This window comes from Pangasianodon hypophthalmus, chromosome 2 (genome assembly GCF_027358585.1).
Source record: "Pangasianodon hypophthalmus isolate fPanHyp1 chromosome 2, fPanHyp1.pri, whole genome shotgun sequence".
Taxonomy (NCBI): Eukaryota; Metazoa; Chordata; class Actinopteri; order Siluriformes; family Pangasiidae; genus Pangasianodon; species Pangasianodon hypophthalmus.
In genome coordinates this window covers 18,916,573-18,942,593 of record NC_069711.1, presented here as the reverse complement: position 1 = coordinate 18,942,593, position 26,021 = coordinate 18,916,573, and the positions used below count along the sequence as shown (strand labels likewise).

Genomic DNA, 26,021 nt, shown 5'->3' with positions numbered 1-26,021 from the left:
GGATATTACTCTGTTTTCTCCGAGTATAGCTGATGACATCATGAAGTTACTTGGTTGCTGTATAATATAATATATATTATTATACAATATACATATAATATGTACTTAAGTACATATTAAATTCTGGCAATGAACTACAATACATTTTTCATTAATTATGTCTTGGACTAGCCTGTTAGCAGAAAAAGTAAAAAGATTCCCTTTTAGTTCCTTTGGTTTACATTATGTGCAGAAGTGGCAGCATTTAATCACTGTAATACCTATCTCAATGCACAATGGGCAAGTATGTAAACCATTTTTACATGAGTAAGCATTGTTCACCTTCTCCCATAGGTCCTGCACTGCTAGTGAAAATACAGTGCTCATCCTTTATGAAGTGTCCACTGAGGACAATGTCCTGCCTTGTCATTGCATCCTCTCTTCCCACCCTGAGCAAACACAGAACAACAGAGTATGGAAACAGCATGAGAGGATATAAGCTGCATTGTAGTCAAATATCAAGTAGTTCAGACAGAATGTGTCAGTTAACACATAAATGATGTTATAAAATTCAGAAGATCATGAACACCATCACCAACCTGGTGATTCCATCTTTAATGTAGTAAAGGAGACACTCGGACATCAGAGGATCTTCATTCAAGTTCACCAGATGAGGAGTCTGAAACAATACGCATTATAATAACATGTTAAGTCCTGTACCATACAACAATATTATCTTGAAATTAAGTAGGAAAAGGGTGTGGGGCATAGAGGAATCTTTCAAAGAGCCAGTAGTAAAACACCCTTAACAACCAGTGTTGGGTGGTTTTATGAAAATCATAATTGAGGTAGAATATATTTGTAACTTTCAGACAGTATTACAGTCTATTTATTTGTATTTTACTGAGTGTGTCCATAAACTACATAATAGCTTTCACTACAATTGAGAAAATGTCAGTTGTTGGGTTTGGTTTGTGTGTGTGGTACTAGAGCTACTCAACTAATCTAAGTATTAATAGCAGATAGCTATGGGACTATTAGCCTAGCATATCCCTAGCTAGATAACTGAGGTCAGGACAGCTGGTGAAAACCTTCAATTACTAAACAAAACATTTAACTTACAATGCAAGATGCTACTCAACAATTCTTTAAAGGTAAATGCGTGTAACTACATGGTTGTTTTGTTAAATTGAGATCCTTACAAGTACCCTAAATAATAATAATGATATAATGAGGCAGATAATGATACTGTGGGTCACCTACATAACAAAATGATAAGCTTTTCAGTAAAGGAGTATATAAGGTTCTGCCTTTTTCCTTCCTTCTTGTCTCATGAAACCAAATAAATGAGTTAGATCAGAGGCTATCCCAAAGTATTCGCAAAGTAATCAGATTACATTTTTATACACATTTAATTTGTAATTAGCTGTGGATTATTGTCCCTCAGTAAAAACCCAACACTGTTAACAACACACAGGAAAAGGTGCATGCAAAAAACCTGAGACATCCAACCCCAGACATAGCCAAGAAATTTTGAAAAATCACACAAGACTATATTTAGACTAAGATCTCTGAGTTATTTTAAACTACAATTACAATCACTATACCATTAAAATAATAACATGAATGTTACTCTAAATTAAAGTACACATACAAGCATCTAAATATAGTGCAATATCATAGTAAGGAAAGTGGGATAGTTTCAGTAGAAATGAACACTCAGGAATCAATCACAGGCTTGCCATAGCACTCTATAACCAACCTCATTGGGAGAGAACAAGCCAACAGAGTCTATAAAGATGGCCTGAGGTTTTCTCTTTTCTGCTGGCTTCAAAAGGATGAATGGGAATGCGATCATTTGGTGACTACATTGTCTAAATCAATAACTTACTGTGTTATAGTGAATATCCATATGTGTATGATATTAAAGCATGACACTGATGTCATGTGACACTTTATACCTTTTTGGGTGAAAAGACGCCAACAGTTCCTCCATCTTCCCTCATGGCTACACCCATCTCAGCAAGCAGGGCCTCTCTGAAAAACAGTAAGTGCAGTTATGTTTCACAGTACAGAGTCTACAGATGACAATACGGATCTGCTTGCAAGCTTGGAACTTTCTGCCCTTGTGACACTGCTGTGGATGGTCCCACTTTGATACCCTAAAGACTGCACTTCCCAAAAACACTTTATGCCCAAGACTCACCCTTGCTTCGGTGGATTATCTCACCTGGTTACTGTAGATTTGTACCTTAGAACTGCTGCTGTAATCATAAAAACAGTTCTGTGCTCATCTGAACACATTAGTACTGCTTGTATATTATACTGTTGTAGAAGAGTAATGATTTATAATCACACTGATTTATAATCTGGTCACTCAGTAGGGGTTCCCTTTTGAGTCTGGTTCCTCTCAACGTTTCTTGTCATTTCTGGGAGTTTTTCCTTGCCACTGTAACCTCTGGCTTGCTCATTAGGAATCTAAATCTACATCTGGATTTCTGTAAAGAGCTATATCAATAAAATTGATATTAGAAAACGGATGATGCCGCCTGAAGAACTGACCTTTCCATCCTGATGGCCTCAGTACGGCGAAGCTTCTCCTCCCATGTTTCATTGAGCTCAGCAATGATTTTCTCTGTTTCCTATTGATTGGCATCATGAGAGATTTTTAAGTCAAATACTCAGAAATGTTAGGTCATACCAGAACATTAGACATGCAGGCAAGCTTTAGAAAGAGCAGAAATAAGGATAAATGTATTCAGAACATTTGTGGGTCATATTGGCTAATCTTAGGTCAAGTATGGGGTAGCACTTCAGAGCATTTCACATATTTGAGGGTATAATGAGATACGGAAACTATCATGACTTATAACTGAATTTCTTTTTGGTCTTAATTATCCTACATGGGTATATACAGGTATGTTGTATTCACTGAGTCACCTTGAGCCTCTCAATGGCCTCTTCACTCCCAGGGCTGAACATGATGCGGTCATGCAGGCTGGTAATGGATCCAGCACGACTGGACAGGGCGGAGAGAGAGGGGGAGGGACTCATCCCTGTCATGGCATTGGTCACTGCGGAGAAATCACCCCTTTCATTGACAGCTTGGCCAGTATTGTTATTGTTCTTGTAATCAGAAAAGTCTGTAGGGGGTTGCCAGGTGGGGTAAGGTGGGGGAAAGCAAGGGATGGGGGGCAGAGAGATATGGAGAGAGAAGCAGGCAGAAAAGGGAAAGTCCAGAGAAGGAAAAGTAGAAAAAAAGAGGACAGAGAGAAATATATATATATAGCTGAAAACGAATCTGTCCAAATATAAAATGGCTGGTACATGTGAGTCGAGGAACCAGAATATAACACCAGAAGAGGGAGAAGAGACAGGTTCTACAGTCACGGCCCAAAAAAAAGAGAAAAAGCAGCACAAGCATAAAGCAGCAAATGTCCACCTGCTGTGCTAAGTGTAGTGTGACCTATTAAGCTTCAGCCAAAGCACTGCAATTGGGACACAAATCCATAGTCCCTCAATATTATATAAGCATACATGCAGATTATTCAATCATACTATGCTATATATTCCCTTTCTGTGTGTGTTATTCCAGTCATACAGCAATATTTCCTGTTCCCTTACAGTAAGTCTCATATACTTCAACAATACCCCTCCTGGATGTGCTACATCTTCTAATATAGGGTTCATGTTGCTTCTAAAAGCTAGCGACTGTCATTAGGCACTCCACTAGCTCTAATAAAACTCCCATTACTAGCTCCATTACACTTTGAATAAAAATCTATATCCAACACAAAAGCGGAAGTGGTTGCATTAGAGCTGTGAGCCAGCATTTATGTAGCTCATGTGTGAGAAACATTGTATCATCCCCACCTTTCAGTCCTAATGTGACGAGTATCACATGCCATAAACCCCACATTAGCATACTGAATAATTACTGCATGTTATTGCACATTATCTGACGTTCTATTAGTGTGACGGCAAATATAATAGAGTAAATGACTGTGATGATAATGCCTGAGTGACCTGCTGCATAATAAGGGCTCTCGGCTCTCAAGATGCTGCTATGGAAACAAGGAGAGAGCATTTTGTCAGTTATTAAAGAGAGCAGTTACCCCAGAAAGGCTAGGATAGTCTCATGAATAGTGAGAAAAGTATGCTTTTGAAGTAAAAGCTTGGAATTCTGTGCAGTCTTTATGTGAGGGTGGGAATTTGGTTAGGTTTATGTGAGGCACATTAAAGATTAAATCTCACTATAAGACAAAAAATAGTGTGTCTTTCTTTCTCTTTCTCTCATCCACCCCTCTACATACTACATCATGTGACAAAGAACCGTGCATGGATTCTAGAAATCATGAAATACAGACAAGTGGTAATTTACAACAAAATTCTGAATCACAATTTTCATCTCAACCAATAGGAAATATGTTAAACAAGCTGCCAGTGCCATTTAACCAATAACATCCAAAGTCCAATACTCCCTTTCTAAGCATGACTGAGCAGACCTTAAGAAGAACGATAAATTGGATTTTCTCACTAGCATTAGCATGATAATCCTCTAGATCAGTTTCCGCCAACTGGTAGACCACGGTCCAGATTCAGACTGAGGACAGAATTTCAGTCAACTGAACAAAGTACTTAAAAAATACTATAGCAGAGTCAATCAACATAAGCATAACAGAGTCAATCAACATAAAACTGACCATAGTTCAGTGACGTTAGTTTTCTAAACATTAACCAGCTCAGCTTCTGTAGCAAATCCTCAGTTGCGATTTATTCAATCACATTGCAGTTATGTAAATTATTTAGCTGAAGGCAGCTCATCGGACCACTTCCATGGACTGATTATCTAACTTTTGCCATAGGTAGTCTTAAATAAGTCAATAATAAAGCCATTTAAATGTTTAAAGATGATGGGAAAGACAATTGTGCATATATTCTCTGCTTCAGTATCTGCTCACAGTCAATGTCGCTAATCAAAAAGTGATAATGTGAAGCGTCACTACGGAAAAAAAACGTAACCTCTTTTCATTTTCTTATTTACATCCATAAAAGAATTGTTATTGGTTAAGGATTAAAAGCTAAATGTTGTCACCGTTCAGTCATATTAGTTGTTTATATGGACCTTTGTATTGTAAACAAGACATTTTATGTAACTGGACCTTTACAAATTTTAACTGGATACAATTGATCTTAGGTTAAGGACAGGAACTAAGGATGTGGTATAGCCATAACCGAAGCTGCAGGTTGTATAAGACAGTCAGAGCACAAATTCACAGGATATGTGCTATCACTCAAACACACATCAGTGATAAAGCTCTCCCAAGTCTTCAGATAGATAGATGAGCTTTTATCTATGAACAACACCTATTCAAAATGATTTTATATTAAAAGCATATATCATTGAGTTTTTTTTCCCACAATTAAAAAACTCCTTCTCTCTTAGAATTCAATAACATTACATTTTGAATCTTTATAATTGCAAACAGTGGACAGGAAGAGATGAGTGGATGAGTGAGACCAAATAAACTCTGCAAAGCAACAATCTTCTTGCTCAGCATGACAAGCCCAAAAAGAGAAGCGACAAAAGAACGTAGCAGAGAGAGTAAGAGAGAAAACTCAGCCCTGCAGCACCAGTGTACACAAAGCACAAACAGCTGTGCTTTAGCATTAAACGCCAAACCAGCAAACAGGCTCCGATAAAAGTGGAACAGTCAAATAGTCTCGTTTTCAATGGTACAATCCACTAAACAAGAGTTTAGGTGATATTTTGCTGCATAGTTTAGAGATATTGAACTGTTTTATTCCAGATGCTCTGCACAGACCTCCACTTTAACCAGAACAATGTGGTGGAGGACTGGATTCTCATCTTCTGTGAGTCACGAATGTAGCGTTGTTATGGCAGTAATGAGCTGAGTCAGCAAAATGAATAAATGTCTTTCCTCTGATTCAGTCAGTATTCTGATAAATGGATACAGACACAGTGATGTGTAACCTTTTATCCTCTGAAAAAGCTTTGGTGGTAAATAGAGTGATTTTTTTTTTCAAAAGCTCTGGGAACACATAACATTTTACAGTAAAAATATCCAAGTGACTGTTCCCCTTTATTTAGTACCGGATATATCACTAGTCAACCAATCTATTATGAAAATGGATGAATGTATCATCATCAACACTGACTTTTTATAATCAGAAATCTGTGTATTTAAGTTAAGTGTATGGACTCTGACAGCCTGGTTGCTAGTCTACACATGCAGCTACATAAACTAACTGATCCCAACCAAGCCGACGTTCAGCTGACATAGCATGAGGATGGTTATGTGACTGGTTCATTTTTAAAAAAAAAAAACCCAGAAAGGCCCCTGGTGCTGCAGAGATCATCCAGGAAAGCTGCTAAAAGCACAGGAAATAGAAAGAGAGACAGAGGGAGAGCCAAGGAAACACACATTTCAAACCCAAACCAGCATTGTCATCAGCTGGACCCCGATATGCTGAGGGAGAGCGACAACGGAAAACAACAGAGTGAGAAGAATAAATAAGGAGAGAATATCAAATGAAATAAGGAGAGGGAAAAGAGAAAAGAGAGAGAGAAGAACGTGAGACTCATTTAAATAACACTGGGCCAGAGAGATACAGGCATCTCAAACTTCACAACTTCTGAAAGACTGTAGACATGGAGGGCTGATTTCAAAATGCTCTGCTCAAGAAACTTTTAGAAATGTGGAACCATGAGATTACAAGAAGAGAGATGAAGGAGAAGTAAGGAGAGGAGTGACTGCAGAGGAAAGGGGAGAGTAAGTGTGTGCGTGAGTGAGTGAGCGAGTGAGTGAGTGCGTGAGTGAGTGTATGAATTAGTGTGTGTGTAAGTGTGTGAGTGAATGAGTGGGTCAAATAGTTGAATTTACATGGTTTTGCACATATACGTAAGTTACTTTTGCCTGTTATTCTGCCCAATCTAATTTGGGTATAACAATTATGCAAAACATATCTATATATAATATAAAAACATGTTCTATAATACATTTGATAGTGAAAATTTATGAAATCTCTTAAAGGAATGGCTGAGCAAAAAAAATCAAACTTAGCATTACACAATGACAATGGCTTATTTAGTTTTGAATTGGAACTACAAGGCTAATGTAGCTAACAGTAATGGATATCTCCAGTGGATATAAAAAGTCTACACACCACTGCTAAAATGGCAGGTTTCTGTGAAGTTAAAAAAATGAAACTAAGATAAACCAGGTCAGATCATTTCCCAACTTTAATGTGAAATTGCAAAGTATACAGATAAAGCGAAAAGCAATCAGAAACCTTTTAGGGAAAAAAAGAAAAATAAAAAACTAACTAACCCTAACCCTAACCTAGTGTGCACACCCCTAAACTAATACTCTGTTGAAGCACCTTTTGATTTTATTACACCACTCAGACTTTTTGGGTAAGAGTCTATCATGGTGGCACATCTTGACTCGGCAATACTTTCCCACTCTCTTGCTAAAACATTCTAGATCCATCAAATTGTAAGGGCATCTCCTGTGCACAGCCTGCTTCATGTCACCTCACAGATTTTTAGTTGGATTCAGGTCTGGACTCTGGCTAGGTCATTCAAAACCATTGATCTTCTTTTGGTTAAACCATTCCTTTGTTGATTTGGATGTATGCTTTGGGTCACTGTCATGCTGAAATGTGAAATCCATTTTCATTTTCAGCTTGCTAGCAGACACCTGAAGGTTTTGTACTAAAATCAACTGGTATTTGTAGCTATTCATGATTCCCTTCACCTTAATAAAAGCCCCAGTTCTGGCTGAAAAGCAGCCCTAAAGCATGATGCTGCCACCACTGTGCTTCACCATGGGTATGGTATGATGGATGGATGGGTAATGTGCTTTCTTTGCACCAAACATACCTTTTGGAATTAGTCTCATCAGACCATAACAGATTTTGCCACATAGTTTGGGGTGATTTAGTTGAGCTTGAATGTTTTTGTGAGAAAGGGCTTCCATCTAGCCACCCTACCTCATAACCCAGATGTGAAGAATATGAGAGGATGTTGTCACATGCAGAGAGTAATCAGTACTTTTCAAATATTCCTGCAGCTCCTTTAATGTTGCTGTAGGTCTCTTGGCAGCCTCCCTGGTACATTTTTGTCTTGTCCTTTTATAAATTTTGGAGGGATGTCCTGTTTTTGGTGATGTCACTGTGGTGCTCCATTTTCTCCACTTGTTGATGATGGCCTTTACAGTGTTCCATGGCACATCTAATGTTTTGGAAATTCTTTTATACCCCGCCCCTGATCAGTATCTTTCGATAAGTGAGATACTGTACAGGCTTTGTAAGTTCTTTGCAGACCAAGGCTTCAGCATTCAGATGAAACCAAGAAGATGTCAAGAAAATCCTACAGAAACAGCTGATCTTTATTTGGGTTTAATAAGAATAAGTTCATTAATGACAGCTATATGATAATTACTTTTGAACAAGAGATTGAATGTGATTGGTTCATTCTGAACACAGCCACATCCCCAAACATAAAAGTGTGTGCACACTTATGCAGTCAGCTTACTTTTTTTTTATTATTATTATTTTTCCTATTTTTCCCTAAAATGTTTCTGATTGTTTTTCACTTAATTTTTATATCTTGTAATTTCACACTGAGGGTGAAAAAAGTTCTGACATGATTTATCTTGGTTTAATTTTTTTACATCACAAAAACCTGCCATTTTAACAGGGGGGTGTTAAATGTTACCCATTGTATGTAACTCTTGCCCAAAAACCATGTATTTGCTTCAAATAGCAGTGTTTCTCCATGCATCTAATTTCATTTTAAAATGAGATCATTATTGTAAGATAATTATTAGATAATTATTAGAACGCATAGTCTGTATTTACAGTATTTACAGAACTACATTATAGTCCACATGATTCGCACAGTTCTTTCAAACTTGAAACAACCTGTGGTGGCAAGGGCATGGTCAAGCACCACTTGTGAATGGAGGGCAGACCTTTTGGAGAAGAAGTGGGTAATTTCATTAATGGGCATACACGTGTGTGATTTACGATGCTTTTTGTACACTATGTGTCTTGCAGTGAAGGGCTAAATCCAAACAGCTCCGGTGGTGAACAGCAAAGTGACATCTTCTGACAGCGTCTTGCTCAGCTTCTGTGTGTGGATTTTGAAAATTTTTTTTTCTTTAAGCTGTAATATTTCAGTTGAGAAGGTTGCCGTGCTGAAAAGCGCAGACAGAAGCCCTAAAATAAACTTAACTCTGCTATCTCTCACACCTGCCGAGTCCTCATTCCCCCATCATGCCGACCAGGGTGCAACACAAACTCTACCCTGCATTCAGCATAGATGCACAAATACACAAATCATATGGAAATAGGTCTTTTTCAATAAGAGCTGGCGACAGCAACAGGGGGCTAAGAAACTGTTGGTGACGCGAAGTAGACTAGGAGAGTGACAATAAAAAAGACATCTGATTGATGGGTTAGCATGTATTCTGTAGCTAGCCGTGTAATTTATATGTCCATATCCAGGTGCACCCAGGGTAACCATGGCAACCAGCAGTACCTCAAGAAAGTAATTCATAGTAATTACCAATGTAAGGAAACTTCAGCGATGCAAGATGAAAAATCGCTGTGTGTGAACATGGGGTCAAACACCTCTTGTCTCTTGCACAGAGTGATTCTGGTTGTTAGAGATGTTGTTTATGTTATTCTGACTCTTAATTCACATCAGCAAGTCTTTGTGACATTACTGAAGATCTGGTTGCAGTTTGAGGCTAGAAATGTACAGAAAAGTTGTTTGGAATATATGCACTTACATTACTGGCTCAATACATTAGCCTTGTAGCTTGAACAATGAACACCAAATGCTGATAATTTGGGCTAATTTTTCACTGAACCATTCCCTATAAGCAACTTTACATAAAGACACAAATGTGAATAAGGTGTGTCAAGCAGAAAGAGCAGAAAGCCTTACTTTCAATGATGTCACCTAAGCCCTGGGCGTAGAGGAGCTCTTTCAGGCGTGACACCTCATCCTTCAGCTCACGCACCAGCCGGTTGTTGGGGTCCTCATTAATGACAGCGTTACAGCGGATCTGCTTAGCTCTGTCTGCATACCTGATTCAGAAACCATGCAGGCCAAAGTCATCACAGAACATCATGTACAGGGTAGTCATGGATATTGGAGCATGTGTTAGTGTTCATATGGTGCATGAGTAGTAGAGCAGCAATCTGTATGGTACTAATAGACAGATCACAAATAATTAACACCGTGTTGGGTAGTACTTAATGCATGACAAGATGGCATAAGATGATGAAATTAATTGTGCATGTTTCACAGACACACACATTCCTTGAGGGCTCAGTTTTACTGCAGCAACCTTGGAAGGGTGTTGAAGCTACTGAGGGATTTTAATCCATCGCTACATGCTGTGATTAGCCTTCAACACCTTAACCGTATTAATAAACTCAACAGAGACAGTGAGAATGTGAGTGTGCATCTCTCTCTCTCTCTCTCTCTCTCTCTCTCTGTGTGTGTGTTTGTGTGTGTGTGTGTAAGAGACAGAAAACGAGAGGATGGAACAGACATTGTAAACAGATATCACAAGAGAAAGCTTTGATTAGACAGGAAGCTCAAATCCAATTTTTTGGCATAACCAATTTAAGCAGTAAGGACAGATTTCAGATCAGATTTCAGCCACATTTCACATTTCTGACCAAACTGGGACTTCGTGACAGAAGATATTTGCGAAAACAGCAACATAAATAAAAACCAGTATGTCAGAAAAGGACCATATACTGTATGCAAATAAAGATAAGTTTGTATAAATGTAGTGTCCATGGTAAGTATAGCAATAATAATGGCATTCACACATGATTTGCAATGAGTCTGACAGAACAAATTAAAATTTTGACACCTGAGCGTGCTGAGAGTCTCGTCATAGTTGATGTCTGCAGGACTGAGAGCAGCTACCATGGCAGTGCGAGAATTTCCACCTGCACCAGGGAAAAGGTCAAAAGGTCAATATCAGTATAAACCTGGAGTTAAATTGGGTGCAACCATTGATACAGATGACACATACCTAAATTTTCTCGAAGTAACCATGTGAGTACAGAATCTCTGTATGGGATAAAACTTTCCACCTTCTTTTTCTTCTTGTTCTGTATATAAGAAAGGTCATGAATAATTTGGCTAAAAATGAAATTTACGCAATTTTTTAATTGCTGCTTTAGGTATGTGACATACTTTTGGCATTATGTGTATAGTGCAGTGTCAGAAACAACATAAGCATGTCATTTTGAGAATAGTGAACAGTGTATCATAGTTTAACATGTCTGTTAAAATTAATACATACAGCCCAGTGCTAAAATAGCTTCCTAAAAAAGTTCCTTTTTGTTGGTCACTACATTATCAAACATGTCCTGCCATACTGACTACATTTGGGATAAGTAGGAAATGTTATTTTTGGTTATTGTTTTAACCAAAAGCTTCATCTTCACTAGTAGAAAATTCTCATACCTTGTTTGATCCAGAATCCTAAGAAAACGAGAAATCAGAATATTTACTTGACTTCATTCACTGGAAATGATACACAGTGTAATACATGGTAATGCAAAAAGCAATACGTACCACCTCTGCCAAAGCTGAAATGACTTTCCCTAGTGTGGTGAGGGATTTGTTTATGTTTGCTCCCTCCTGGAACAGAAAAAAGAACAGCTTTGTGAAATATCTTGTTATGAAAATTAAAATGAAGTCCAAGAAGAAGCTGGGCCGTTGAGAAAGCTTGGAGGCAACTTGACTGGTCAAAGTGCCCACTTTCAACACCAACACACAACATAATTCAATGCTTATGAAGCTGAAACAAGTAGAAAAGAAAAAAAGGCAATGGAAAGTAACTCTTGAGTGCCTTCAACATGAATGGGGTAGAATATTACAAAGCTATAGCTGGAGGAAAACAGAACAAAAGACTGCTAGTCAAAAGACTGCTAGTCAAATAGACAATAGGAAAACAGACAATATTCAGGAAAGAGGTGGATGTAGAAAAAGCAGATGTTGTCACCTTGAGCCGAGTGCCTTTGGCTCCAGTGGAGTCAGCTCTTTCACTGCCGGCTAAATCCACCAGACTGATTTTGCTGACCTATTTGAAAGAGAGATACAGACCGAGGGTCAACGGAGAGAAAAAAGGACAAAAATGTAGACATATAAAGGTGTATAGATTTACATAATATGTGCTGAACTCTAACACAAGATGCTCATGTCTTCTTGACCTGAAACAGCAGCCATTATGTCAAACATCTTTCAGTGCATTTCAAGCAACGAGCAGTAATGATCCTCTGGCCTCTGTGTGCCCACTGGGAGCGGCTTAGTGTGAATGACAGGGTGTTAAATGTTCCTTGGCAGCCTACCTTCTCAGACGTGTTGTCTGTCTCTGAGTCGTGCCTTCTCTGTGTGAAGATGATGTTGAAGACAGCATGAGAGCGACTGCTTGTTTCATTCATGTTGGTGGCAGCCACCGTCCTGCAAGAGAAAAGAAGAAAGAGCAGATGGGAAACAGACATCACCCAGTTAGAATAAACATTTAACTGTGATTACAGCTAAGGAATCTATGAGGGATATTCCTTCCTGAAACTGCTAGCCTAGAATTAGAACTAGGGGGTGAAGAGTATAAAAAAAAGTTCCCCCAGCATCAAGGTTTTCTGTGAAGCCATCTGCTTCACATTTACAAACTTTACACTTACAGAGAATGTAGTAATAAATGGCATATGACACTATAATGACAGAATGAAATTATTTACAGTTACAGAAAGTGCTGCAATATTTAAAAAAAATGTTTTGTTCCTAATAATAATAATTATACTGTAATATGTTTAAAGGCTTTCACTTGGCAGACCAGGACCAGAACTGAGTAGCAAGCCACATCTTTCTAATGGACAATAATCTCGTGCTATATCTTGCAAGAGTCATTTATGATTATTTCTTCAGTGCCACTGAAACATCCATCTCTAATTGTGCATCTAAGCCTTCTGTTTCAGACACAGAAAAACAGATTAATGACCCACAACACTGCAATTAGTCTCTCTAAAATACTGAGGATCCCCTACCTACACATTTCAGTGCTAATAGCGCCAACAATATTCAAGTCTGAAGAGTAATAACCCTGAAGGAAAGAATTTATGGTGCTAGGAAAAGAAAACTCAAATCCATTCAAGCCCATTTCAACTAATGCTTCAGCAAGTGAATCATGAATTAAAGACTGTCTAATTATCTACTGTGCTCAATTAGCCTGCTGGTTTGTGGCCTTGCTACTGAGTTGTTTAACAGTTGGCTAATTATGTGGTAGGAGAGAAGATAACAGGTTTATAGAATTTGTTTGCACCATAAAATAAATTAGAGCTATGCCATTTAATCTTAAAGAGGATTGAGAGGTGGAAATTGGAAGATAAAATCATTTCAGTATCCTTCTTAACCCAGAACTAATATAACGAAATATATTAGGCTTCTAAAATGTCACTGTCTAAAATATTACTCTTTACAAATGTTGCCTATTTTAACCTGACCTTTTACATCATTTTCTGTCTTTCCATGCACATATTACTTTTTTTCTATTTCCTGAATAAAGCCCTAAGCTGTTTTTCTTCTTTAGGCTGTGCTTTATGAGGATTTAATAGAAGTGAATCCCCATGAACTGCTTTATGACGAAGGCTCAGAGGAAGAGAAGAGAAGAGAAGAGTATAACCTGGCCTTATTTCCTGAGTCCATCAGGTCTTGAATGTCATTGTAGGACATGACAGCGAGTTTGGAGAGATCTTCCACGTAAGGGCCTAACAGTGGGTGCTCTCTCACTCGCAGGTTCCCTTTGTTTTTGGGGTTCAGCAGGTCCCGTACACGCTCACAGTAAATCTCCATATAGCTCACCTAAAACACCAAACAGCACCAACATGCAGAAAATGACACAACTATTTTGAGACCTTTGTTGTTTTTTTTTTACAGAAGATCCATAGATAGGAACAAAATTCTTTTTACCTCTACAGAATAGGACATGCTGTTGTCAGTATTGCTGTCATTGATCTTAGTGAAAAGATCCTCACACAGCTGTTGATAGAGAAATAGGTTAGAGTTAATGGATGAGACCTCAGACGCACTTATCTCATCTTCTCAGACACTGAATGGATATTTGCGTATGTGCTTCAGCTTGCTGTTTGCCTCCTCATTTAACCCTGTTTGATTTCACATTGCTCATGCCACGCATGCCTGATTACAAAGAAGTGTATGAAAAGACTGAGATACTGCTCTATGAGCAAATCAGTCACCAATAATAGACTGCTTTATTAGTGATCATTGTAGTACTGTGTAAACAGGAGAGTTTGTTCATCATTGTAGATAAACAGACATGTAAACTCTCAGGCTGACTCTCTTGTTGAGATAATAATAGTCCCTCTGTGTGCATTGACTTTACCTGTGGGATTATTCCTTGCTGGTCCTTTTCTTGTTTGCCCATCATGGTGTATGATTTGCCAGCACCAGTCTGGCCATAAGCAAAAATGCAGACGTTGTAGCCCTCAAAGGCATGGAGCAGCATCTCCTCGCCAATGTCGCTGTAGACCTGCTGCTGAGACGCATAGTTGATGTCCTCTGGCTGCATGTGCATGAGAAAAACCAGGACAGATCAGTCAGTTTTTAAACAAATAACAACTGTTGAATAAATACCGACAGGTGCATAAGACCAGAAAAGGCTTTATACATTATTGAAGAACAGAGTAACTGTAAATAGTCAATGCTTTCAGTGTACCACTGGGACATGGTGAAGGTTTCAACCATAGTAGTAGCAAGAAAACATTAAATCCATTCAAATATAATTAATACAATTGTCATGTATCTTATTGCTTTGCTATCTGGTTTGTATAGGGCTGCACAATCAGTTTTGTTGAGATTACAGTTATAGCGGTTTCAATTTGCTAATCATTAAAAATGTGATTATTATGATTCTAGCATTTGTAGCGAAAAAAGTTTTGTGTTTAATAATTGTGCCATTTTTAAAGAATAATATTGACTATTGAAAAATTCTAGTGTGTGTGTGTGTGTGTGTGTGTGCGTGTGTGTGGTATACTGCCAGTAAAACTACGGTATGATGAGAAATAACTGGCAATTGTGATTTTTATGATAATTATCCATGCCTATCTGTAGTTGAGTCTACCTGACTTTCTCCCACAGTACTCACCGAGGTATGTGACCAGTAAGAGTAATCAAAACTGAAGCTCTTGGTTTCTTTGGGTACTTTAGGGTTGATGATAGCTGAAAGACAAGAGAGGACAATACAGGACCAGAGTGTGAATGAAGTTAGCTTACTGGCTAAATAGTCATACTTGATACCTAATACCCTGCCACACAGTGGAAAATGGCCTCTAACAGAAATGCTGAGTCACTGTTGTCAGGCCATGAAGGGAATTAGTAAAGGCATGCTGCATATCTCACTGAAGTATACTTTACTCCCAGCTAACCATTTGAGGCTGGAACAATGTGTTCTCAATGTGATGGTTCTAGGAACCTTTGTCTAACTAGGCATACTGTGTGAGCAATGTCATAATAACTTTGAGAAGTAAAAACAAAGAAGAAGATATTTTTAGCAGGAATTTTACAGCTAAAGCTTCTTATTACCTGTTGAATACATACTGAGCACTCTAATAATATTGTGGCTTATTTTTTTATTTTTTTTGGGGGGGGGGTGTGAATAAAAAAGGCATAGTGAGGAGAAAGAACAGAAAAATTTGGGACAAAGATCAGGCTCGTTTCAAATAAATGAGTTCTGAGTGCTAAAGGCTAGGTGAAATGATGTGACTCGTATATTCAGTACTGTGAATTTAAAATCTAATTTATAAACAGCTGTCATAAACTGGATCAAGTCAGTATTTAGGGGTATTATGTGCACATTCAGAAAACATTACACATTGCCATTTAGTCCAATGGCCATAATTAATGAACATTTGCATTATCATTCAGACAAACATGACTGGACTGAACATAAATGCTGTCATTTTGGTAAACATGGATTGGATATGGTTTATTGTTCAGCAGCCCAAGAAAAAGAATAAAAAGTGACATTTGCTAAGCACACAGCATCTTGGAGCATCAAAAGAAGGACGATGAGAAACAGACAAACAGATGGTCAGACAGTCAAAGAAAAAGAGAGGAAAAGAAACTTAATGCAATTAGATCCTGCACTGCAAGAATTCTTACTCATTGCATGACTCATCTTCTTTTTCTATAGGAAGTGTAAATAAGAAATATTGTAATTAGCCCTAATGGTCTTCTCTACAATTCACTCAGTTCTGGCAGAGATTAAGACAATCACTGTCCATTCCAATCCATGCATGCTGACTGAAACTGAAATCAGCTCTCTAAGATACTGTTAAGTATCTTATCCACCTGCATACCTCTCTTGCTTTTGCCTCTGACATCACTTCCTGTGTTAAAATCCCTGCTGTTCTCAGCAAGCCACCCACACACAGACAGACAAGTGTTTCTTCATAGAGAGCCACAGAAAATATCTCCATATTAATACACAGAATCTAAAAACCACTGCTCACAAAACCTCATCAGGCAGAACCAAAATGTCAGCTTCACCATCTACTACTTTACTACAAATGCGAATGTTAATTCTATGGCAAAAAAAGCTGTATTAGGACTGGAGATTTATTTAGTAATAGTCCACAATTATGATTCCACCCATGTTCCTTTTGGAACCATCGTGAACATAGAACATATTCAGGACAAGTTCCTGTTTTTCTTTTCCATTGCACTGCAGGAACCATGACCATTACGTAAGATAACAGGAGTGGAGAATGGTTGAAACTTTTTGAAATCAGTTGCATGCTTAAGCCTTTACTGCTTAAACAAAATACACTCCAGCAACATTTGGAACATTCTACACATTTTGCTTTGGTGGTTGTGGAGTGACCTCTGATATAAAATGCACTTTAGTAACTGCAGCTCTACTTCCTTTCATTATGGACCTTTAGAACTGAGGGAGTTTTCTTATTTCCTTGCAGAGTTCTAATAGCAAAGTAATAATATTACCTTATGACCCCACAAGCGCAGTTTATAAAAGCCTCCCACTACGCTGCGCTTGTTCTCTTTCCCATGTTTGCAAGTTGAAGATGGCCGGTTTGTGAAAATGGCAAGTAAGAGGTTTTATAATTCTCTGTCAAAAATTAGTGACATCCAGTACAATAAACTTCACTCCAATGGATCCTGATATTCTGAAATTCACCTATTCTGAAACAGGAATTGAAAAGCTTACTGGAATTATGGCTCAAGCACTAATATCAACCCTGGATCTTCCAATGGAAATATCTCGTTCTGCCTTAGACATATGCCTGAATTAGACAATACCAAAAAAGTGAAATCACCCTAAACCAAGACACATGGAGTGCAGAGTGATGAAGAACATTTCATTGTAAGTCATCTAATAACAAGGATCTAATTAAATCTGCGTCATAGATGTCAGCAAGGGGCTTTTTGTGTCAATAATGAAGACATTATGCCACTCATCTGAGAGGCTTCATCAGTTCTGCTGAATCCATGTTAACACTGTGTGTGAATTACATGAAACTGACATGACACCAAGGTCTGAGAGTGTGAACTGGCATGAAATCACATTCTCTTTTTCCTTCAGAGACAGCTGTTCCAGTGTGACATGGCGGTGATAATGGTTTATATTACGCTTTCTAATCAACTGTTCTCAAATGAGTGTCCAGTGACCTTCAGTTGTAGGTAGACAGCTTAATCTTGAACTGACATACATTCACCCTGACATACAACTACAAGACATTTAATAAGACCTGGATGGCCTCCACATTTTTCAAATTATTTGTTAATTCATTCATTCATTCATTTTCAGTAACCACTTTATTCTGGTCAGGTCTGCGGGACTCAGGAACCTAGTCATGGAATACTGGGCATAAGGCAGGAATGCACTCTGGATAGGATGCCAGTCCATCATAGGGCACCGTGCACACACACACATTCAAATCTAGGGACAGTTTTTAGCATAAGCCATCTATCCACTGGTTTTTGGAGGTAGGAGGAAAGCTGAGAAACTAGAAGAAACCCACATAACAGGGAGAACATGTGAAACTCCACACAAACAGTAACCAGAGCTCAAGCTTGAACCAGTGATCCATGAGCTGCGAGCGAGCGATGCTACCAACTAGGCCACTAAGCTGCCCATTTAGCACATCAGATTTTATTCATTAAAACTAGACATCCTCATTCAATTTTAATTTACAGTTTTGTGTACGTGTAAAAAAATGAAAACAGACTTTGGTTGGAGTGCTAATAATGAGTATGAGATTTATATTTTTTTTCAACTTCATGAGGTTGAAGTCAGTATGTTCCTGAGCAGTGTTAGTCTCAGATATCCAGCACAGCTATTAAAGGCATTGAACTGGAAATATCTGCTTCGGAGACACACAGCATACAGTAGACACACTCAGGAACGTATAACCAGCAACATCAATGAATAACACAACAACCAGCTCAAACATCAGTAATGAGAGATCCATACCAATTTTCCCACTGCACCTTTTGACCTTCAAAAAAGAAGAGCCTAAATGACCTTGGATTTCAAAGTGGTCCTTTCATCATTCAACCTTTGAGACATCCATTAAGTACTCAGTAATGCACATATCACAACACTGTTTTATGATTCTAGCAGAATATGAGAAAATACATAAGGCATAATGGCTTCTGATCATGTGATAACATGACCAATAAAAGAGAAAATCAGGATAATAGGTGTTCAAAAAATAAGATAGAATACCAAAGATACGACAGACACATTGCTTTTTGGTAAGCAATACCAAATTGATTTTATTAAAAAAGCAGAATAAGTTTCTGTTAAATAAAAAAAAATTAATCAAATGAATTAAATGTCAATTCAAAATGGCAAGTCTACTTGAGATTTTTTCGCACATATGGTATGAGGCACATATTGCAAACATGATAACTGTTTGATGCTAATTGGTGCTTCCATTCTTTGTTAGCCTTCTCGTTCCAGTGTGAAACTAAAGAAGCAAAATTTGGTGGTGGGAAATCTGTGTGCATCTTTTAAAACATTCCTTCCTGAAGAATGTAATGTAAGTCACTTTTTCTTATGAGTTTAAATGGTTAAGGTCTAATTTTTTTTCTCCTCAAATTGGTCATCTGCTAATTCCCGTCCACAGGGACGGTGAAAGCTAACACATATATCCTCTGAGACCCATGAATCCAACTACACTCAGAGGAAAGTGCTATCTACCCTCCTTCACATACATGAGCTGCCCTCAACCAGCTAGTGTTGCTGTGATTGATGGGAGAGAGAGCGTATGTCATCCCTGCCTCCCACCCAGAGAGCACAACCAATTTTGCTGCGTTTGTTCTCAGCCACAGATGGGTGTGGCATTGTCAGTGTTAAAACTCACAAAAATAAGATACAACACTTTTCCATTGTGCTACAAGGTTCCCCAGGTAAAGGTTTAGTTTTAGTTGTTCAGAATCTGCACTAGATGAACTGATGAAGCCTCAGTAATTAACCTCCCTATGTTTCTCCCTATGCCTCTATTCCTTCCTTCTCAGCTCTCATCCTCTGCATCCCCTTGGGAAAACCATGGACACAAACCAGCATGGAATCAAATTGCATGATCATTATGATTAAATCTAAAGCCCATTTGTCCTAGTAAAAGCTGCATAGTATAATACATATAAATACATTAAATTAAGGCTCATGACTTTCTCATGGCTGATTGTTGTGAGTGATATGAGAGTAGAGGACTCTTCAGTCCAATGAGATCCCAATTTTCTGCTTTTGATAAGGAAACTGCAACTGATGTGTTCTGTTCCTGATTATATTCATGCTAATAATGAATGAATAATTGATGAAAAATGAATAATTAATACATTTCTTACTTAACTATAAGCAATCTGTGTACAAAAAGATGAGGATCAGATCAATGTGACACAATGAACAAGATTAATATTTTAATATCACGCAACTCCTGATCATGTCATGTCATGACCTGCATCAGTCAATAACACACACTCCTTAATCCTCAGCCACCTAACAAACTACAGTCTATGTCACCTGGTACATCACATGACCTATATCTACAGCTATGTTCCCCTGATTATTAATCATACATACTTGTTTCGGATCACATTAATACTTTGAAATAACCTGGAAATTTTCTTGTTCAGTGGGAAGTCTTACTCCTGCCTTTTTTTTTTTTGTTTGTTTATTTTAACCAATTCTCAATGATGAATCCTTCCAACAGGTTTCGAAATGACAAATAACGGTTAAATAATTCCACAAAAATGGGCAAAATCACTCTAATCAGACCTAGCCTAGAGCAAGCATGATGTCACTGACTGATCCAAATATAGCACGTACATATTAAACACCCTATAGACCACATTACATAACAAGTCCTACACTAAAATGGCTGACCCTACCTGAGGAGCTGAAGTGAAATAATTCATTTACCTCCTTTACTAAAAAGGAAATGCTCCTGGCAGTTTGTCTCTATGTTCATGTCCACGTTTATGCTATGCTCACATCGCAATTGTCAAGAACATAATAATAAAATACCACTATCCAGTGCTGCCTAGATAAGGATGTGTTCTTCCATTTGAGTCTGGTTCCTCCTATGACTATCTTTCTTATGCATACAGCATATTCAATGTTTCAATAACTTTCAGAAACATACATAGCAGACTAGACTATCTTAACATACTGATCAAAGAGAGTAAAGCACATTTATTTTGGCATAATAATTTATATCATAATTTGTATCCTTATACTATCATTACACAACCAAAAATCTCTATGACATATAACGCACCATAAATGCAGACTGGATATATGAACCAAGTGTCAGATATTTTATGAATATTTGTGAAAACTAATTATGCTGCTGATGAATATGCAAAGCAGAACTCATTGTATTGCATGGGTCTGTCTACCTCGGGCTTGTTGCTAGGAGCCGAGTGACTTGCGCCTTCCTTCTGGAAACTCTGAGGGGTTGGGCTTCTACCAAGCAGCCAATGAAGCCAAACCACATTAAAGATGTGGAGTGAGAATCATGCTTAAATTTTTTATAGACTGAGGAGTGTTTGCTTTCGAGTTCATCTCTGAGTCTTGTTTTGTTTTTATTGCAATGTAAATTGGGTTGTCAAGTCACAAAATCACTCAGTTCTCTCAGAGACACCTAGTTAGATAGAGAACTCTGTCACTCTTTTTTTTATTGACTTGTTTCTTCTTTTCCCTACTTATTGCTTCACTGAGCTCCTCAATGTCCTTAGTTGCTATTATTGGAGCTCTGTACCTCCTGTGCAACCAGGTATAATAAGCAGGACATTTTTAATTACCTTTTGTGCACACAGGCAGAAGTAGTGCCTGCTGATGAGTGAGTGTGTGCAGGAGGGGCCTACAATTAAAGCAAGCAGCAGTGTGCGTTATTGCCACCCTGTTCTCTATTTGCACACATTTCATTTCGTGCTCTGGTAAAATGCAAAAGGTCACTGTGACTGCAGGGCTTTAATAATATGACAAAAATAGTCATAATAGTGGAATAGTGCAGTACTGTGTGGGATAAACAAGAATGAGTCTGCAGCAGGCTTGAAATTAAATCAGACAGCTCTGTTCAAGCAAGTTTAAATGCATCAGGCGATTTGTTCCTGTACGCCTGATCCACATGGACACTATAAGGTTTTGTCCTAATATATTACAACAACAGCAATAATAAAACAATATATCCAGCTTGATGCATTTCATAGAAATCTTTTTTGTCAAATATACATTACATCCCATCTTGTTAGGAAGTTGAAGTCAGAGCGCAGGGTTAACCATGATACAGCACCGCTGCACAAGATAGTGTTAAGGGCCTTGCTCAAGGGCCCAAGAATGGCAGCTTGGTGGTGATGGGGCTTCTGATCAGTAACCCAGAGCCTTTAACCACTGAGCCACCACTGCCCTTATCAAAGCTAGTCATTTTTTTAAATGTCCTCCTATCCATATGCACTTATACAGTAGGATTAGAATTCATGCCTCCATACCACATACAAGGCAAAACAGGGGTTACATACATACTCCAGCGGTGGACAAATCACTAATCTGGGCTACTGGGACAAGCAGATTTTGCATCCTGGCTGCAAGTTTTATATTTGTAATTGCCCATTGGACTTCACTGGAGTTCATTAACCAGAGAAAGAAAAAAAATTCTCAAAACAAAAATGTATTTTGTATGTAGACTGCATTTAAACCTAATGTAGTTCATAGTGATATGACACAATCTACTCGTTCTTACCTACCTGCTGCACTATACACACTGACCAAGGCAAGATCTGGCTGATGATAGAACCAATTTTAAGCTTAGGATTCTGGCCAGCACATTGGAGCTTTGACACACTGGACCTTTTTTATCATTTGTTCACCTCTGATACAGAATGGTAAAGTAGCAATGTAGCATGATAGACAGAATATACACCGATCAGCCATAACATTGAAACCACCTGCCTAATATTGTGTAGGTCCCCGTTGTGCCGCCAAAACAGCTCTGACCTGTCAAGGCATGGACTCAACAAGACCTCTGAAGGTGTGCTGTGGTATCTGGCACCAAGACGTTAACAGCAGATCGTTTAAGTCCTGTAAGTTGCGAGGTGGGGTCTCCATGGATCAGACTTGTTTGTCCAGCACATCCCACGTATGCTCAATCAGATTGAGATCTGGGGAATTTGGAGGCCAAGTGAACACTTTCAGTTCTTTGTCATGTTCCTCAACCCATTCTTGAACGATTTTTGCAGTGTGGCAGGGTGCATTATCCTGTTGAAAGAGGCCATGAATACCATTGCCATGAAGGGGTGTACGTGGTCTGCAACAATGTTTAGGTAGATGGTACGTGTCAAAGTAACATCCACATGAATGCTAGGGCCCAAGATTGCATCACACTGCCTCTCCCAGCTTGCCTTCATCCCATAGTGCATCCCAGTGCCATTTTTTCCCCAGGTACGCAACACACACTCACCCGGCCGTCCACACGATGTAAAAGAAAATGTGATTCATCAGACCAGGCCATCTTCTTCCATTGCTCCATGGTCCAGTTCTGCTGCTCACATGCCCATTGTAGGCACTTTCAGAGAGCATCACACTGCCTCCACTGGGTGCCATTTCTTCCTCAAGTAATCCTCAAATTGTCTTGGCTAGATGACCCCACATAGATAGATGTCCCCTATTCAATATTAGGCAGGTGGTTTTAATGTTGTTATCAGTATGATCAATATATATGTATATATATATATATATATATATATATATATATATATATATATATATATATATATGTAACCTAGATAAACACAATATATATTAAACAGAATGTATAAAAACTATAATCACAGTGTATCACCCTGAATCAAAATTTAATCAGATCAAATATAGGGTCCATAGAGATTCCTGTCCCTACTATATATGGCTATATAGATACATAGCCCTGTTCCATTTCTTAATGTCTAATAAGCCTCAACTCTTTTCTCTCCCTGCCTTGTAATTGTTGTTGATTCAGTTTAGAGACCCCGCTGAGATCAGCCCCCACCCTCCCAACCCCTGTCACTAGGAACAAAACTGGGAGTGGCAGCACAACCCCTCTACAGTGGCAGACTTGGGAGGACCAAACACCTCCAAAGACAAATGCTGTGCTCTTGCTGAGACTCTTTTATCATCATGACAGTCTTATCAAAACTGTACTTATTCTTCTAATTTCTGCCTCCCATTACAGCAGTAGATAAGCCTAAATGCAATATTATATATTCTGGAAATATAGAAATATAGTAATTTTGTGAAGACTTTACAATTCAATCTCATAAATAGAGATGTTGAAATTTCACAATATATATTATACAAAAAGTTATTGTTAACATTAATTAAATAAGCTATTTTAAAGCATGCAGCCATGTGTTTTACATTAGCATTCTACTGGGAGAGGAGCTGAACTGTTCACACACTACAGATTGAGATTCTTTCTCAAAGCCTGAACTCTTTTCTCAGCTGGCTAGAGAGCTGTGTGAGGAGCCTAATCAGGCATCATAGCAAGGAGCCTCAAAGCATCCAGAGCTGCCAATCACTTAGCTCTGTGCCATTCTCCAGCTCTTTGGAAACCCAGCTACTGACCCATCTCCAAGCGACGGACCAGACAAAGCAGGGCACAAAAGAGATTCTCTGGGCCCAGACTCCCACTAACAGCCAGTCATTTATACCCTGACGATGAGACTGGCGTAATTCCAACCAGCAGAGTGGACAAGTTCATTCATGACATCACCCATCTTCTTCCACGTTACTGAGTCTGAATGTCAATGCCACCAGAGAAAATGACCTGCTCACAGATCCGCTACTTAACCCTCTTTTTCTGTTTGCTGCTTAGAAATAGATGTCCAGATAAATGATTTCTTAGTGAAAATAAGCCTGTCAAGATTTGAAAAAACATTTTTGGATGGTTCCACGTAAAATTTTATTTAACCCAAATAGAATATAAGGGTCCACTCTCGCCCTTGTCATCAGATAAAAACATGTTACATAACTGGATTTTTCCATTAAATCATATGAATAGCTCCACCCTCACCCAACCTTTTATATTTAAGTGAGCTAAGTGGAACCTTTTCTCTGGTGTTGTAGTGTATCAGTGCACACGAGGCTTGCACATTGTAACACACTGTTATTCGTTCTCATTGACATTTAAAAATAAAGGTGCCAGAAATTACTATTTGAAGGAATACATATGAGTAATCATTTTTCGATTCCAGAAAGTTTTGGTTTCAGAAATAACTGCTCCATGATTCTTTAACCATTTTTATTGTTGCCACAATGAATTCATTTATCCACCTTCAGTAAGTGCTTTATCCTGATCAGGGGCTGCAGTGGATCTGGAGCCTATCCCAGAGAAACTGGTCATGAGGCGGGAATACACTAGAATGAAAGCTAAATTTTTTCTAGAAAATCTCAACTCTAGACTGAACTAACCTGAACATCTCAGGCATATCAAAAGAGTTAGGCCAAGAATGTTTCTGAAATATCCAAACCATCATTAGGTTCTGTGAGCAATGACAAAATGTAGCCAATATGAGAATTTGAATAATCTAATTCATGATCTGTAAAGAGACACAGGAAGACTCCTCTTGGTGACATTCACCACTTTTTACCTTCTCATTCCAAAACACTGCAGAATTTTCACTCACATGTAAAAATGAATGTAAACCATCGTTTTGCAAGCTATTTGGGAGACTTAGTGACTTCTCATTTAATTTTAATAGAGTATGTGGGTCCAATAAATGCTAATGCAATCTCTTCTTACATACATCTTCAGAACTGATCTTGTTTATTTTCTGATTTGTATTTTGTATCCTCCTGGAATTTTAACCTTATCCTGTAAAACACTGCCATCTTGCCATCCTATCCACCTTTCTCCCTTGTTCCTGAACCAGGTACAGCACTGCAGTGTAGAATTACATCCACCATAATTTGTTTCTTAAAACACCTGGCCACCATGGTGTGTACCTGCTAACAGAAAGATAATCACAGGTTTCCTGATGTTTCTGTTGACTTTCCATTCATCATGACATGGAAACTCCATCAGAACTCTCAACACTTCATCAGCAGGCACTATGAGAGAGGACATCGGCCATATTGCTTTTCTCAAGCCACCCCTGATGGTGGAAGTGGTGTTAAGCTAAACTTTAAATATTTTACAAGGCCTCATCCATTATTGACCAATGGCTTTGCAGGCTAGAAATCAAATCTGCCTCAGTTTTCTTTCAGTCTGTTTCTTTTCAACTGCCCTGGGTTTTCTAACACACACAAACAAGGCATGACTAGAACAACTCAGCAAAACATGAACAGCCCGTGTGAAGAATGAAAATCCATCTTCAAAACATTTATGAAGATTAGTTCTGTATAAAGCAGAGACTGATGCCAGAACATAGCTAACCAGATAGTTTATCATATATTTTTATGGGT

At 38.4% G+C, this 26,021-nt stretch overlaps 1 protein-coding gene across 15 annotated transcripts in view; it reads right to left on the bottom strand.

Moving 5' to 3' along the window:
* kif1aa (kinesin family member 1Aa) overlaps positions 1–26,021 on the bottom strand; it is a 61,628-nt gene that overhangs the window by 31,549 nt on the left and 4,058 nt on the right. For 8 of the 15 annotated variants that reach the window (XM_053230412.1, XM_026914022.3, XM_053230416.1 and 5 more), the window contains exons 3-19: positions 15,204–15,277; positions 14,442–14,621; positions 14,009–14,077; positions 13,722–13,900; positions 12,391–12,502; positions 12,045–12,122; positions 11,615–11,680; positions 11,504–11,521; positions 11,067–11,145; positions 10,902–10,980; positions 9,959–10,101; positions 6,426–6,470; positions 2,920–3,122; positions 2,542–2,621; positions 1,941–2,016; positions 579–658; positions 322–428 (exon numbers count right to left, since the gene is read on the bottom strand). In XM_053230412.1, the coding sequence (XP_053086387.1) occupies positions 322–428; positions 579–658; positions 1,941–2,016; positions 2,542–2,621; positions 2,920–3,122; positions 6,426–6,470; positions 9,959–10,101; positions 10,902–10,980; positions 11,067–11,145; positions 11,504–11,521; positions 11,615–11,680; positions 12,045–12,122; positions 12,391–12,502; positions 13,722–13,900; positions 14,009–14,077; positions 14,442–14,621; positions 15,204–15,277 (1,668 nt within the window). The remainder of the gene's footprint in view (positions 1–321; positions 429–578; positions 659–1,940; positions 2,017–2,541; positions 2,622–2,919; positions 3,123–6,425; positions 6,471–9,958; positions 10,102–10,901; positions 10,981–11,066; positions 11,146–11,503; positions 11,522–11,614; positions 11,681–12,044; positions 12,123–12,390; positions 12,503–13,721; positions 13,901–14,008; positions 14,078–14,441; positions 14,622–15,203; positions 15,278–26,021) is intronic. The other 7 variants (XM_053230429.1, XM_053230451.1, XM_034312608.2 and 4 more) reach the window with 3 other exon arrangements.